Below are 15,270 nucleotides of genomic sequence, written 5' to 3' on the forward strand. Positions count from 1 at the left end.
GGAGCTGGCTGCATTGTTTTATTCTCATAGGTATTTTCCACTAGTCTGATTTAGCTCCTTGCCTTATTCCAGCTGGAGGAAAGCTCACGTGGACCCAGCTGTTCGTTCAGGGCATGGAAACCTCCTTGTACGTGTCACCTTTGGAGCTTTCCCTGGGGCCCAGAGCCCTCTCTGTCCCCGGCTAAGCGAGGGACATGGGAACCGCGAGGCAAAACCTCCCGAGGCACCTTCTGCCTGGCGGGCTGAAATGAGATGCTCTCCAGCTGGCAGAGGCATGGAGCTTTCCAGCAGGGAAGGGATACTGGGGGAAAACGAGAGAAGAATCAGCTCCCTGCGGTAACTTGTCCCATGGTGGGGAAGCGGCGGGGGGGATCGGGGTGCCGACCCCCAGGACCACCTCCCCGAGCCCTTTGGTGCCCGCCTGGGCAGGATCAGGCGGGCGGGCAGAAGCTGGGCTGAAGGGGTTAATGCTGGGAGAGTAACAGGCTGGAGTTGACACTTGGAGGCAGGCGGGGCTCCCGGCGCCTGATTGGCCTCAAATCGCATCCAAAAGTGGGTTGTGTTGTGGGTTTTTTTTTTTTTTCCCTCGTGGTTTTTTTTTTTTTTTTCCCTCTGCTGCTTCTTTTTTTTTTCTCCCTTTTTTTTTTTTTTTTCTGTTTCACTTCTCCTCCTCCCCCAGGCTCTGGCTGGCAGGGGAGGGGAGTGGGGAACAGCGAGAGATCAAAAATAAACCTCTTATGTCAAAGCCGGGGGGAGAAAGTATAAATACAGCGGGCTCCGCAGCCGGCGCGGAGGCTGCGGGGGAGCCACCGACAGCCCGGCGGGGCGGCAGGGCCGGGCGATGGGGCGGCGGGCGCTGCTGGGGGGCCGGGCTCCGCTCCACCTGCTGCTGCTGTGCCACGCCTGGGCACTGCCACCGCCCCCCCGGGAGCCGCCGCCGCCGCTGCTGCCCGCCCGCCTGCCCGCACCGTCGGGGCAGCTGGCCCTGCGCTTGGCCGCCTTCGGCCGCGCCGTCGTCCTCCGCCTCCGGCCCGACGCCGCTTTCCTGGCCCCCCGCCTCCGCTTCCAGCGCTTGGGGGGTCGGAGGGCGCCGGGACGGAGCCCGCCGCGCCGGGGGTGCTTCTATTCGGGGACCGTCGAGGGCAGCCCCGACGCCCCCGCCGTGCTCAGCCGCTGCGGCGGAGGCGGCTTCCGCGCCGCTTTTCTCCTCGACGGAGCGGCTTACGAGCTCCAGCCGCTCGGGCGGCCCTGGCCCGGCCCGCCCTGGAGACGCCTGCACCGCCTCCGGCGCCGCGCCGCCCCGCCGGGAGCCCGGCCCGCCGCCGCCGCCGGCCCCGGGGAGCCGCTCCGCCGGGCCAAGCGCTTCGTCTCGCAGGCGCGGTACGTGGAGACGCTGCTGGTGGCCGATGCCTCCATGGTGCGCTTCTACGGGGAGGACGTGGAGGTAAGGGCTGGCGGTGCCCTCCGACCCCGCTGCCTCTTCATCCTCCATCCCTCTGTCCCCTCCATCCCTCTGTCTCTTCGGTTCCTTCATCCTCCGTCCTCCCCTGCTCCTGCATCTCCCTCTCCCCTTCTGTCCCCCCCACATGTCTCTTCGGCTCCTCCATCCTCCCCTGCATCTCCCTGTCCCCCCCACAACCCTGCTGCGACCTCAGCCCACTGGGGTCCACTGCCGGAACCCTCCCTGCCCGCCTGGCCCCCGCAGGGACAAGCAGCCCCGGAGATGCCAGGGACCACCTGGGGTGAGGGGGTGGAGAGCTGGGGACAGAGTGGGGGGCCTTGGCTCTGTCCCCACCTTTCCTTGCTGTGCAGGAGCCCTCAATCTTTGGGGCAAAGGCTGCAGGGATTGATCTATGGGGTTCAGCCAATGTTTGGGGACCCTTTCCCAGACCCAGCATCCATCCTGTTGAGCCTGTGAGTGCAGATGTGATGTCCCGTCTGCCCGGTGTCCCCGTAGATGAGGGACAGAGAGAGTTAATGCCTTTCTTGCTCCAGGGAAAGAGCTGTGCTGCAAAGTGATGGGCTTAACTCCCTTCCGGACAGGAGCTTGGGCCAAATAGTAAATAAACCAGGGGCTGAGTAATGCACAGTCCTGCTCCTGAGCCACCTGTTAGCCGAGCAGATGCACCAGCAACCCTTTCCCCCCAGCCACCACTGCCAGAAACGTTCTCCTGTCCTTAAACATGCTCCAGCTGTGGAGACCCTGTCCATAGCCAGGCTTTGTGGAGACCCCGGTAGCTGAGATCATGGCTTCTCGTCCCCCCACATCCATCTCCAGGGCTGTTGACCAGCTGCTTTCATCAGCACCAGGTTATTTTTCATGTCTCTCACAAAGCCAGAGAATTTGGGTCCTCGGGTCCAAATTCAGGTTTGCACGGTCTGAAATGCACTTGGGTCTTTGTGAGGGATAACTGTGTGCTGAAGTTGGTCATCTTCTGCCGTGGGTTGGTTGGGTACGGGGCTGTTGGAGGAGTGCTTGAAGGTGGAGCTCAGTGAGGAGCAGTCAGGCAGCTGAAACCAAGCTGGATTTGCTGTTTCTGCCTGCTTTGTCCTTCCCCTGGGGGCTTCATCCAGCTTCCCCGCTCCTATGAAGCAGTGTTTGAACTCAGAAATGCTAAACCTTGGGGTTCCATCTGATTTCTGCTGCTCAGCATCACTCGGGGTTTTGCCACCAAGTCAGGCTGGCAGGAACAGATAGAGGATGAAGGAGTGATAGGTGCTGCATGTGGAGACAATCCCCCCACCCCAGAGCTCACAGCAGTCAAAACCAGAATTTGCAATGGAATAACTTGAATTTTTAAGCAACAGGCATATAAACGGTGGTGGAAATGACTCTCCCAGTAATGTGAAGCTTCCCCAAGAGGACAGGAAAAGTAGTTTATTGCATCTCACGCAGACAGGTGGGCACCTGATGGTTTTAAAGGAACACCCGAGAGTCTGCTTCCTGCTACAAATAAGGTGATATGTTTTGGGGGGAAAAATCCTGATAATGCCCAGCTTGAGTTGAGGGGAAAAAAAAAAAAATAACACGAGTAAATCTGTGCCACGGCAGCTCTCAAAGGGAAAAGGCTGCTGAGCTGCATGTAGACACAACTAAGGGGCTGAAAGGCTGGTACCCTGCCCTGGTTGGGCTGGTATGGCCCTGGGAGAGGGGTGATGCTGCCTGGTACGTCCATGACAGCTCCCTCCTTCATTACCAGTGTGTTTCCAGTCTGCTTGGCTCCCATTTTACCATCATCTCTTCTTTGTCCCCAAGAGCAGTATCTTCGCATCACCTCAGGATATTTCTTGGTGGGAAAGAAAACCGTTAAAGATCTTGTTTTGGATGAACAGAGCAATAGGGTATTGAAGTGTTTAGGAGAAAACTTCATCCTGCTTTCATGTAGCAGTTAAAAAAAACAAGTCACCTGCTGAGTTTCTGTGTCTTTTGTTCTCAGCAAGAAAAATGCAGGGAGAAGCACAGTGGCTGCTAATGCAGGAGACCAAATAGCCATCTCACTTGTCCCTAAATACCTACATTTTTGGGGCCAAAAATGAAAACGATGGCTTGCTCATGCTAGTGAGATCCTAGAGAGCTGACTAGGAGATGCCCAGGGAGCAGAAACCTTGAGTCAGAAGAATTCATATTTATATAGTGACTTTTCTTCCTGTAACCACATTTTAATTACCAAATATTTATTAAAGGTCACAAGCATTGTTTGTATTCCCAGTGATTTTCTTGCACAAGCTGTAACAGCTCGAGTAGAAGATAGTCACCATAAGACGTGTTGAAGCATTGCAAGTTATAATGGATGTTATGCTGTTACTAGGAAAATGCTATTGATGATTTATTTCTAATCAATCTGAGCCATTACAGCTCAGCTGTTAACCTAATTTAGACAACAAGAGCTTAATTATAGCTTCATTACTATTAATCATAGAATGGCATAGGCTGGAAGGGACCAGGAGGAAATTATGAAGTGGGAGCAGAACCAGACCTGAAATCTGGGGGTTTTAAGGGTTCTCTTGGCTTGATTGCAGGAGATTGCAGCAGGATGGTGCTGAGCAATAACACCTGTGAGGAGCTGGCAGGATGAGACCCTCAGTGACTAGGAAGAGCCCCCTTATATAAGGATGGGGATGAAGCCACAGGCTGGATGTATAAGTCATCCTTTGCGTTTTTCCTGCAAGGGACTCAAAATGCTTGGGGGGGGGGGCGGGAAAAACCAACAGTGAGCATCACTAACACAATTAAATGGGAGTTTTGAGTATGGGAAACTGAGGCAGGAGATGGTGCAGGGGCTCATCCCTCTGATGTGCAGAAGAAAGGGGGTTTGGGCTGAGCACCTGCAGCGCGGGCTGCACTTGCCGAGATGCTCTGCGGGTCTCAGGGGATGTTTGCCCAGACACCTACAGCAACAGGCAGTTCCAAAAACCACCCGCAGCGTCCCCAGCCAGTTGGCAGCAGAATGGGATTCCTGTGGTGGGATTTCTCCAGTCTCTCGGGTCCGGATGAAACACATTCCCAAGCTTTCATCTGCAAATGTGATGGCTACGATCCCCTTTTCTCTCCCTCTTGCTCTTCCAAGTGAGGAATCTGCAATCCCTGACTGGTGAGGATCAAGGACCAGGGCAAAATTGGATCCAGCTGGGATTCCTCACCTGACTTCTGTGGAGTTTTCCAGGCAGATTTATGAGGTTTTAGGAGTGCTGTTGCAATCCCTTCCCTGTAAAAGCAGACGGGTGCTGGAGTGTGCGGCACAGGGCACTGCTGGTGTCCCGCTGCTGGCTCTCCGACACTGGGATGGACCATCAAAGTGACCATGGAGCTAAAGCCAAAGCCAGTCTGGAGCCTCAGGTCCTGTTGTGTCCGGCTCCTAGGCTCACTTTAGGATCTTTTGCAGCTTGAGCGGGTGAGTTCACTTAATCCCTTGACAAAAGGAGCTGGTCCTTCCCGAGCTGATCCCAAAGAACACCCCGGGTGGGATTAAAGCAGATCTTTGCAAAGCAAAGGCGGACCTGTGCCGATGCTGCCATCTGCCAGCATCGCTGCTGCTTTTCCTCTGGGATTTGTCCCCCTGGGTGTGACCCTGAGCCTGTGTCCACTCCCGTGCAAAGGCTCAGAGGACCCGGGCAGCCTCCCTAAATATTCCCCATGCCGATGCACTGGCTTCCTCGCGTCACCCCGTGATGTTAAACAGCTGCCATGTTTCAGCCCCGTCCCTGGCGCGGCGATGGCCGATTATCGAGGGCTTTGGTATGAAATGCACAGCGTGAAGGGAGCCAGCTCCCACCAAAACAGCCCAGGAGCTGCAAACAGCAACGCTGCAGCCCTGGGATGCTCTAGGGATGGGATTTCTCTTCGTGCTCATCCATGCCTGCGTGTGCCTCAGTTTCCCCTGCCCTGAAAAGGGGTAATTGCTTCTTTTGCCGGTCAGCCCCAAGTACCCAGCAAAGAGGGAAAGAGAAAGGAGGGGAAAAAAAATGTGGCAAACCAAAAAGGGATGGGGCAGGGAGCTGGGAAGGCAGGAGGTGCAGCTGGGCACACCGGCAAGCTGGCACGGTGTCCCCCTCACCTCCAGCTTGCCCCCTATTTCCCTTGGCTGCCCCTCACATTTTTCCAAGGAAATTCTTGGCCTGGGCTTCAGACCGTGGGAGGAGGCTGGCAGGGTGGCCACCAGCCGCTGCAGGTAGCCGAGCTGGGGGAAGCCAGCATGCTAACATGGCTTTGGGGGAGAGAGACAGGCTGGGATGTGTTTTTACCAGTTGTTTTTTAAAAGCTGGGCAGCCCTTGCATCTGACCCTGTGTTTTCTTCCTTCCATCTGTCTGCGCTCCAGAATTCTCAGTTTCTTTTTTATTTTTTTTTTTCCTCCCCCCATGCTGGCTTCTAGGGAGAAAGGAGGGGGGGGGGGGGGGGAAAGTCCAAAAATAACACTATAATAAACAAACAGCATTAATTTCCATGAGCTGGGAGGCCAGTGGTGCTGCGGTGTTGTATGGTACTCCCTGCCATCCTTCCGTGCTGGGTGGATCCAGCGGGATTAGATCATTATGTGCATACCACAATAATAGTTAGTGTCTGTGTAAGAGCAGTTTCTGCCCCCTAAAGTAATAATAATTAAAAAAAAAAATCAAACCACAAAACAAAACAGTTTGGGGATTTCTGCAGGCTTCAGCTTCCAAACAGTTCCCATGAAGGAGAAGGTAAGCAGTGCCTGGCCATACAAGCCCTGCATGGGCTTCTTGCAATCCTTTTGGGCTTGGGCTGGTGTCCTCTCCCCGCATAGTGGGTAAGGGGTTGATTTTCCAGACGTATTTACCACTTGGACAGAAATCCTGGCACGATCTCCTGGGATGTTGGTGCAAATGGCAGGGAAGCGCTCCAAGGAGCACCAGCTCCTAAATCCATTTGTGCCTCTGCGCTCCCCAAACCCAACCCCATGGCTCCCTTGCATCTGATCCTGATACCCACAGCCTCAGCATGGATGCTGGGAAGGAAACCCTGGAGAATGTGGTGTTCCCTCCTGGGTGGCTTATCAAGCCAGAGCCTGTTTGTAAAGGCACGAGCAGGATGGGACAAGAGGGATTCAACTCGTCCGCAGCCGGTTGTTGGCCAAAAGCACTCGGTCAGCCTCTCCTGAGCTCTGGGGATCCCATAATTTGCTTTTGGCCCCAGCTCCAAACCCTTGGCCAAGCCAAGGCGGTGCAGGTGGATTGCTGCTCTCCCCGGAGTAGTCAAGGTCCATCCCAAACCCAACCAATTCCCGCATGGTCCAGGGATGGGTATAAATAGACACCAGATGGTGGAACAAGTGAATTTGACCTTTTAATCTGTACTAAATAGCTATTTGTTCGGTTTGCTTTCCACCTTCCCTTTCCAGAAGAAGGGAAGGCAGATGGATGTTTTCCGAGTCCCTTCGTTCCTGCTGCTGAAAGAGGTTCTTGGCTGGATGGAACCCTGAGGACGTGAGGGTTGGTGACCTGGGGGATTTGCCGTAGGGACTGAGAACTCCCAGGTGAAAACTGCCAGGATGGAGAGAAACCTGTAATGGGTTAGAGAAGGATGGGGCAGGATTTGCTCGCTTGGAAATGACGGATGATCCCATGACACGCAGCTCCAGTGTAGAGCGTCCTTCTAGGTCTTCCCGTGTGTAACTTTAGGAAGGCTTTGTGATATTTTTAGGAAGGTTTTCAATGGACTTTCCCCATGGGGTAAACAATTCCCCCGGTCCCCTGGAGCAACCACTCCTGGGGATCTCGCCTGGGTTTCTTGCCTCGGCTGTGACTTCTCCGTGACATTTGTTGCATGTTTCGGGCTGGGATGTGAGTCATGTCGCGGAGATCTGGCCAGTCTAAATAAACCAGTCTATTCAGCGCTCCCATCATCCTTGCTGGGGCCTGCCCTTGGATAATGAGCCGGCGAGGACTTTGGGATATGTCTCGCTGAAGCAAAACATCTGTTTACGTGGAACTGCCAGCGACGGGATAAAATGTGGCAGAATAATTTAAAATAACCACAACCACCCTGGGCAAGCAGCTCTCGGTGGAGCAAATACGCCGTCCGCTGTTAGGAGAGGGGGGGCGTCCCCCTAAATATCTCCCTTGTTTCCTAAGAAAATGGCATTTTGGGCATATCGCTGTCCCGGCAGCATCGAGATGGATGGATGGGTGTTCCCACTCAGGAAATATGGATTTTGGGTGAGGGAGAGGGCTTCCACCAAGTCTTTCCAGTTTAATTAGGTAGTGGCACCGAAGCGAGACCGCGGGGTGTCACTCGTCTGGGGAGGAGAGAAGCCACTTTCTCTTTCCCAACACTACATTGTGTAATAACTGCATTTTTTCCTCCTGACTCCGGGGCTGCGAGCGGGTGCCAAGCAGAAGAGGAATTTCGATGCTCCGATAAGATGTTTACATCAGCCTAAACATCGCTGGCGCGTTTGACATATTAAGTAATCTCTGGTCATCCCAGTCGCCCGAGCAGGGGATGCTGCCAGACGAAGACTCGGCCGTCCAAGTGCTTTGGTTTGTCACCGAGGACGTTGGGTTCAAGCCGTGCCAACCGGCGCTGGCAGGAGTTTTACAGCCGTTCGAGGACGAGTTTGCATCAGTGAGATGTTGTGCATGAGGCACTTCCTGCCCCGGGGCGGCGAGGGCAGGGTTAATGCTTTGGGAATATGCGAGAGCAGGTTTCTGGGTGCAAAGCATTCATGGCAGGTGGAGAAGGGCTTGCAGGGGTGGGCATGACCTGCCCTGCCCGTCCTTCCCGCTGGCACAGGGTGTAAAGCATCACGTACGGAAAAGGCAGCACTTAATCCATCAACCCAGGTGGCTGCCTGAGTCCGTCTGGTTGTGGTGGGCTTCAGAAATGAGGTTGATTCCTCCTTTCCTAATAAAAAAAAAAAATAAGAGCCCTATGGCGAAGGTTTCAGCATGGCAAAGGTTTCACCCGGGCTTTGCCCGACCCTCTTTTTACCCCACAGAACCACATCCTGACCCTGATGTCCATGGCAGCTCGCATCTACAAGCACCCCAGCCTGAAGAACTCCATCAATCTGGTGGTGGTGAAGGTGCTGGTGGTGGACGAGGCGGCGGCGGGGCCGGAGGTGTCTGACAACGGGGGGCTCACCCTGCGGAACTTCTGTAGCTGGCAGCAAAGGTTCAACCCGCCGAGCGACCGGCACCCGGAGCACTACGACACTGCCATCCTGCTGACGAGACAGGTCTGGAGGGTCCCTTGGGGAGGAGAGGAAGGGGGTCGAGGTGTCCTGGGAGGGAGAGGAGGGATCCCCCACCCCACCGTGCAAAGAATGGAGCTTGCAGCAAAGCAACTGGGGGAGTATTTGGGGTGCAGACCCACCGGTGGGTTGCCCAGCTCTGCTTGGAGATGTTGGGGCTGCCAAACGTGGGACCCCTTCACCTGCTGCCTTACCCCCCACCCCGCCCCTCGCAAACAGGACTTCTGCGGACACCAGAGCTGCGACACGCTGGGAGTGGCGGATATCGGCACCATGTGCGACCGCAACAAAAGCTGCTCGGTGATCGAGGACGAGGGTCTGCAGGCAGCCTACACCCTGGCTCACGAACTGGGTAACGCATCCCTTCCCGAGGGGTGGGGGGGGGATCTGCTTTTTTGGCCTGGCACGGCCAGTCCCGCTGCCGGGAGGGGATGTAGCGCAGCCCAGCACCCGCATCCCCTGGCTGGGTACCACCTGCCAAGCCTTGGGCAGCACCGAGGAGCTTCTGGCACCGTCAGAAGCTGGTTTGCACCAGTGAATGTGCTTAGAAGTCCTTGAGTTGGTGTAAATTGGTGCCTTTGCCTGATGTGATGAGCTTTTGCAGCAGCAGGGGCTGCTGGATAACTGGTAGATGCTGCCAACTGCCCACGTGGCACCTACAGCAGAGCAGGGGCCGGGAGGCTGCAGCTCACCCGTGCTCTCTGCTGCCCAGGCCACGTGCTTAGCATGCCCCATGACGACTCCAAGACCTGCGAGCGGCTCTTCGGACCCCTCGGCAAGCACCATATGATGGCCCCTCTTTTCATCCACTTGAACAAGACCCAACCTTGGTCTCCTTGCAGCGCCATGTACCTCACCGAGTTCCTGGACGGAGGGCACGGTAAGGAGCCTTCATCATTCCAGGAAGCCTTTTCCTTCATTGTTCAGGCTCTTTAATGCCTGGAGGGATGCGGGGGATGAAGGGGGTTCAAATCGGAGCGCAGACAGAGGTTTGGGGTGCCCTGCTTGGTGCAACCTGTGGCATCAAGCCTTTGTGCCTTGCCCAGGCGACTGCTTGCTCGATGCCCCGGCCGACCCCCTCTCCCTGCCCGCCGAGCTGCCCGGCCGAGGAGCCCTGTACAGCCTGGACCAGCAATGCCAGCAGATCTTTGGCAAGGACTTCCAGCACTGCCCCAACACCACGGAGGAGGACATCTGTGCCCAGCTCTGGTGCAGGACCAGCAGCGGGGAGCCCCTGTGCCACACCAAGAATGGCAGCTTGCCCTGGGCCGACGGCACCCCCTGCAAAGCTGGAGGGCTGTGTTGGGACGGCCGCTGCGTCCCGCAGGACACCCTGAAGCTCCAGGTAATGGCGGGGGATTGGGGACCAACAGGCTGGGGCTCTGTCCTTTGGGATTCCCAAACCTTTGACCCTGGTCTTCCATCTCCTGGACTAGCTTTGGATTTGCCTGGTTCTTTTTCTGGATATCAACAGCACCTTTAATTAATCTTTATGACCAGCAAGCCCAGCTCATAGATAAACACTGCCTTGCCTTTTGCTGAAGCATGGGCTGGTCTGATCCAGAGCAAGCAGCTGCAGTCCTGCAATTCCATCGTGGCTTTTTGCCCTGCTGTGGGAATTAGCAGCGATTTCGGAGTCAGTCAGCAAAGTACTTAAACCCAAGCTTAACTTGAAGCACACGAAGGGGCTGGTGGAAGTCAGTAATAACTCCGTACGAAGGATGTGCTTAAGTGCTTTGCTGGATCAGGGTCCCAGCTGGAGACACAGGGAGACTTTTAGCTCTGCTTCAGACTTTTTGCTCGCCCTGGGAGCGAGCAGCCGGGGCCGGATGGGCTCAGGGATGGACCTAACGGCTCCTCGTGGCCTCTTGCAGCCGGCGGTGGATGGTGGCTGGGGCCCGTGGAGCCCCTGGGGCTCCTGCTCCCGGACCTGCGGCGGCGGCGTCCAGTTCTCCTACCGCCACTGCGACAGCCCCCAGCCCCGGCACGGCGGCGGGTACTGCGAGGGGCAGCGTGCCAAGTACCAGTCCTGCCACACCGAAGAGTGCCCGCCGGATGGTAAGCCCAGCTCCGCAAATCCGTCTCACCTCCGTTCCCCGTTTCTCCAGGACCTGTTGCCAGGGATCGCTCCGCTCTCCCTTGAATATTCCTATTTTTTTGGAGGTGATAGCCTTCTGCCGGGGGTTGTGATGCCCTCCAGCTGGGTGGGAAGTGTGTGGCATCCCTCCTATCCTCAGCTCGCTCCTGCATCTCCACGATGGCAGAGAAGGACGGCGATTCCTGCCTGCTTTCCGTGGCTTTTGGGTCACGTTTCACCTTTCTTTCCAGGGAAAAGCTTTCGGGAGCAGCAGTGCGAGAAGTACAACAGCTATAACTTTACGGATCTGGAAGGGAATCGCCTGGAGTGGGTTCCCAAGTACGCGGGAGTGTCACCCCGAGACCGGTGCAAGCTCTTTTGCCGAGCCAAAGGAGGGAATGAATTCAAAGTCTTTGAGGCCAAAGTAAGATACCTGGTGATGATGATGATGATCACCCCTTTTACCCCGTTTCAGATCAAACGCCCTAATTGCTCCTCTGCATCTCCCCTTTCCTAGGTGATCGATGGGACGCTGTGTGGACCGGAGACCCTCTCCATCTGCGTCCACGGCCAGTGCATCAAGGCTGGCTGTGATCACATAGTCGGGTCCTCCAAGAAGCTGGACAAGTGCGGGGTGTGCGGTGGCAATGGTTCGACTTGCAGGAAAATATCTGGCTCGCTCAACCGATCCAAGTAAGGGGAGAAGGGGTCTGCAGAGATGGGCTGGGGGGAGAAAAACCAGAAAAACCAGCTACCCGTCTCGTTCTCCTTTCTTCTTTTCTTTTTTTTTTATTGCAAAAGTGCTAGGCTAGGAATATTAGAATCATAGAATGGTTTGGGTTGGAAGGGACCTTCAAGATCATGTAGTTCCAACCCCCCTGCCATGGGCAGGGACACCCTCTACTACACCAGGTTGCTCAAAGCCTCATCCAGCCTGGCCTTGAACACTGCCAGGGATGGGGCAGCCACAACTTCTCTGGGCAACCTGTTCCAGTGCCTCACCACTCTGATTCTAAAAAATTTCTTCCTTAGATCTCATCAAAATCTCCCCTCTTTTAATTAAAGCCATTGCCCCATGTCCTGTCACTACACGCCCTTGTCCAAAGCCCCTCTCCAGCTTTCTTGTAGCCCCTTCGGTACTGGAAGGCTGCTGGAAGGTCTCCCCGGAGCCTTCTTTTCTCCAGGCTGAACATCTCCAACTCTCTCAGCCTGTCTCCATAGCAGAGGTGCTCCAGCCCTCGCATCATCTTCTTGGCTGTCTCTGGACCTGCTCCAACAGCTCCATGTCCTTCTGATGTCGGGGACCCCAGAGCTGAACGCAGCACTTCAGGGGGTGGTCTCAAGAAAGCAGAGCAGAGGGGCAGGATCCCCTCCCTTGACTGGTGCCCACGCTGCTTTGGATGCAGCCCAGGACACAGTTGGCTTTCTGGGCTGCCAGAGCACGTTGCCAGCTCATGTTGAGCTTCTTATCCACCAGCACTCCCAAGTCTTTCTCCTCAGGGCTGCTCTCAATCCATTCTCCACCCAGCCTGTACTTGTGCTTGGGATTGCCCCGACCCACGTGCAGGACCTTGCACTTGGCCTTGTTGAACTTCATTAGGTTCTTATAGGCCCACCTCTCCAGCCTGTCCAGGTCCCTCTGGATGGCATCCCTTCCCTCCAGCGTGTCCACCACACCACATAGTTGGTGTCATCAACAAACTAGCTGAGGGTGTGCTCAATCCCATTGTCCATGTCTCCAACTAAGATGTTAATTAGGACTTTATTAGTAAAGCTAGTTTGCTTTCTGCACCCGAAGCATCGTACCTGGCTGCAGACCTTTGCAGCAGCTGGACTGGAGGAGTGCTTGGCTTCCCCTCCATGCCCTTAACTGGGATTTGCAGCCATGCAAACACCCTCAGCCAAGTGGCCTCACAGCAGCCCGGTCTCCACCCCAGATGGAGGAGTTTATTTCCTAAAATAATAGCTGGTGCTGACCCTGGGGGTGGGCTCAGTAAACCACCGCGAGTAAATCCGCTGCCCCGAGGAGTTTACAACGTGCATCTCGCCCCCGCGCAGCGAGCCGGACGCATATTTCGAGGGCTGATGGGGGATATAAATAGTTCAAAAACTTCTCCCTGGGCTCAGGGGGGTGAATTTCAGTCCTGGGACACGGGCATCGAGGCAGCCGCTTCCTGCGCTCAAGATCTGCGTCGCTTTGCCAAAGAGCTGAATTTAAGGCTTTTGTTGAAAAGATTGTAACGAAAGCCCAACGCGTCCAATTCCGTGCGGTGAGGTGACTCATGCAGTCCAATTAGATTTCCTAAATGGTTTCCTTCCAGGGAGCCAGCTGAAGTGGGGCTTCCACTCTCCTATGAATTGTTTGTGGTTGACTAAAGAGAGATTAACGTGGTAGTTACAGCCAAGAAGAGATCCCATTAAGATGAAGGTTAGGGAGGCCAGGGTGACTGAGAGCAGAGTTTGACCCAAAGGCTTTTTTCCAAAATACTCTAAACTTAATTACTGACCGCAGCATCAACCCTGGGGATGCGTGGAAAACGATCCCGCCGGCCCTATGGCATGAGTCACGCCAGGGTGGCATTTTATTATAGCGGCAAATAATTACCACAGCATGGGGTGCCAAGGGCTGGAGTACTGAAGCTTTCCTGGTGCTGTCCTGCGAGCCGTGGTGCTCCAGGGATGGGCTCTGGCTGGCTTTGGAGGAAAATCCTCCCTGTGGTGTGGGAATGTGCTTTGCGCCCTTCAACGGGAGCTCTTCTGCATCGTGGTGGTGGCTGGAAGACCCTTCCGAAGGTGAGCCCAGGGTGGAGAGATGCCTGCGCATGGATGGGTTTGGTTTTGCTGCCGTAGTACTTGCTGTCTTCTAGGAAAGGCTTTTGAGTTAATCTCGAGTCATCTACAATATGAGATGTCTGCGGGGTTAACTGTTTCACTGCTGGTCTGGTTTTAGCAGCAACATGTGGCCAATGTATATATCCTGCAGGCGTACAATGGCAGCAGCACCCTGACTCTCTCCTATTCTGCTGTTCTATATTTGTCTCTGTCTATAGCTGGTGCTGTCCTTCAGCATCACCAGTGACAGCATCCCTGGGCAGAGCCAGGTTTTTAGTCCCAAACACTTCACCTCTTTCAAAAGAAAGAGAGTAAGGAGAGTTTCCCAACAAGACTGGTAACCATGGGGCTGTTTGTTTGATTGCATCGCTCATTTTTTTGCATGTAATTGAGCAAAACCTTCCAGCCGAGCACACATAGAATCATGGAATGGTTTGGGTTGGAAGGGACCTCAAAGATCATCTAGTTCCAACCCCCCTGCCCTGGGCATGACTGGCACGACTGCAGTATTTCCAGCTCTTGAGCGCTCTTGATGGCTTCAGAGCCATGATCCCACTCTCCAAGTGCTACCCCCAGCATGGTTTTCCTCTTACTAAGTCCAGGGAAGATAACAGTGTCCCTTTGCCCCGTGCAGATACGGCTACAACGACATCGTCACCATCCCCGCCGGGGCGACCAACATCGACATCAAACAGCGCAGCCACCGAGGGGTCCGTCACGACGGCAATTATCTGGCCCTGAGGACCCTCGAGGGCAAATACCTGCTGAACGGAGACTTTGCCATCTCAGCCATGGAGCAGGACATCCTCATTAAGGGGACCATCTTGAAATACAGCGGCTCCATGACGACCTTGGAGAGGCTGCAGAGCTTCCGGCAGCTCCCGGAGCCCTTGACCGTCCAGCTGCTGACCATCGCCAGCGAGGTCTTCCCACCAAAAGTCAAGTACACCTTCTTCATCCCTAAGGACATCCCTTTCAGCAAGCAAAAGGGCAAAGAGAAGAAGTCGGCCAACATCATCCGACCGATGCTGACCTCCCAGTGGGTCCTGGGTGACTGGTCCGAGTGCTCCAAGACGTGCGGCTCCGGCTGGCAGAGGCGAACGGTGGATTGCCGGGACGTGGAAGGTCAAACCTCCTCCACCTGCGACCGAGCCCTCAAGCCTGAGGACATCAAACCCTGCGGAGATGTCCCCTGCCCGCTCTGGCGCCTGGGTCCCTGGTCCCCCTGCTCCCAAACTTGCGGCGAGGGCGTGCGGACGCGCAACGCCTCTTGCATCGATTACACCGGTAAAATCACCGCCCCAGAGAAATGCAGCTCGCCGGGGCCACCGTTGGCCACCGCCGCCTGCGTGCTGCGGCAGTGCTGAGCCGCGCCGGGACGGGCTCGGCGGTGATGCCCCGCGCCGGCGAGGATGCTCGCCAGACGAATAACCACTCTCCACCGGTTCATCCCCACCCCATCGATGTCTACCTCAGAGAGGGGAATAACGGCAGCAAAACAGAGAGGAATCACTTCTTTTCTTCCTTCCTTCCTTTCTTTCTGGCTGGTTGCTCGCAGGCAAGTTGTAATTTAAGGGGAAAAATAAGCGGATCCGTAGGGTGATTCCAAAGAGCTGGTCGCAGACTCTGTTTGTAAGGTTCGCTGG

At 55.5% G+C, this 15,270-nt stretch overlaps 1 protein-coding gene across 1 annotated transcript; it reads left to right on the top strand.

Annotated features, from left to right (window-relative positions):
* Nucleotides 1–841: 841 nt before the first annotated feature.
* Nucleotides 842–14,991, top strand: ADAMTS8 (ADAM metallopeptidase with thrombospondin type 1 motif 8). The gene is made up of 9 exons (XM_086626899.1): nt 842–1,444; nt 8,461–8,700; nt 8,935–9,067; nt 9,428–9,595; nt 9,762–10,060; nt 10,590–10,773; nt 11,044–11,216; nt 11,310–11,485; nt 14,259–14,991. Exons 1-9 carry the CDS (start codon nt 842–844, stop codon nt 14,989–14,991), a joined length of 2,709 nt encoding a protein of 902 aa, XP_086483025.1.
* Nucleotides 14,992–15,270: the final 279 nt, after the last annotated feature.

Source organism: Tauraco erythrolophus, chromosome 26, assembly GCF_009769465.1.
Source record: "Tauraco erythrolophus isolate bTauEry1 chromosome 26, bTauEry1.pri, whole genome shotgun sequence".
In the NCBI taxonomy this organism is placed as follows: domain Eukaryota; kingdom Metazoa; phylum Chordata; class Aves; order Musophagiformes; family Musophagidae; genus Tauraco; species Tauraco erythrolophus.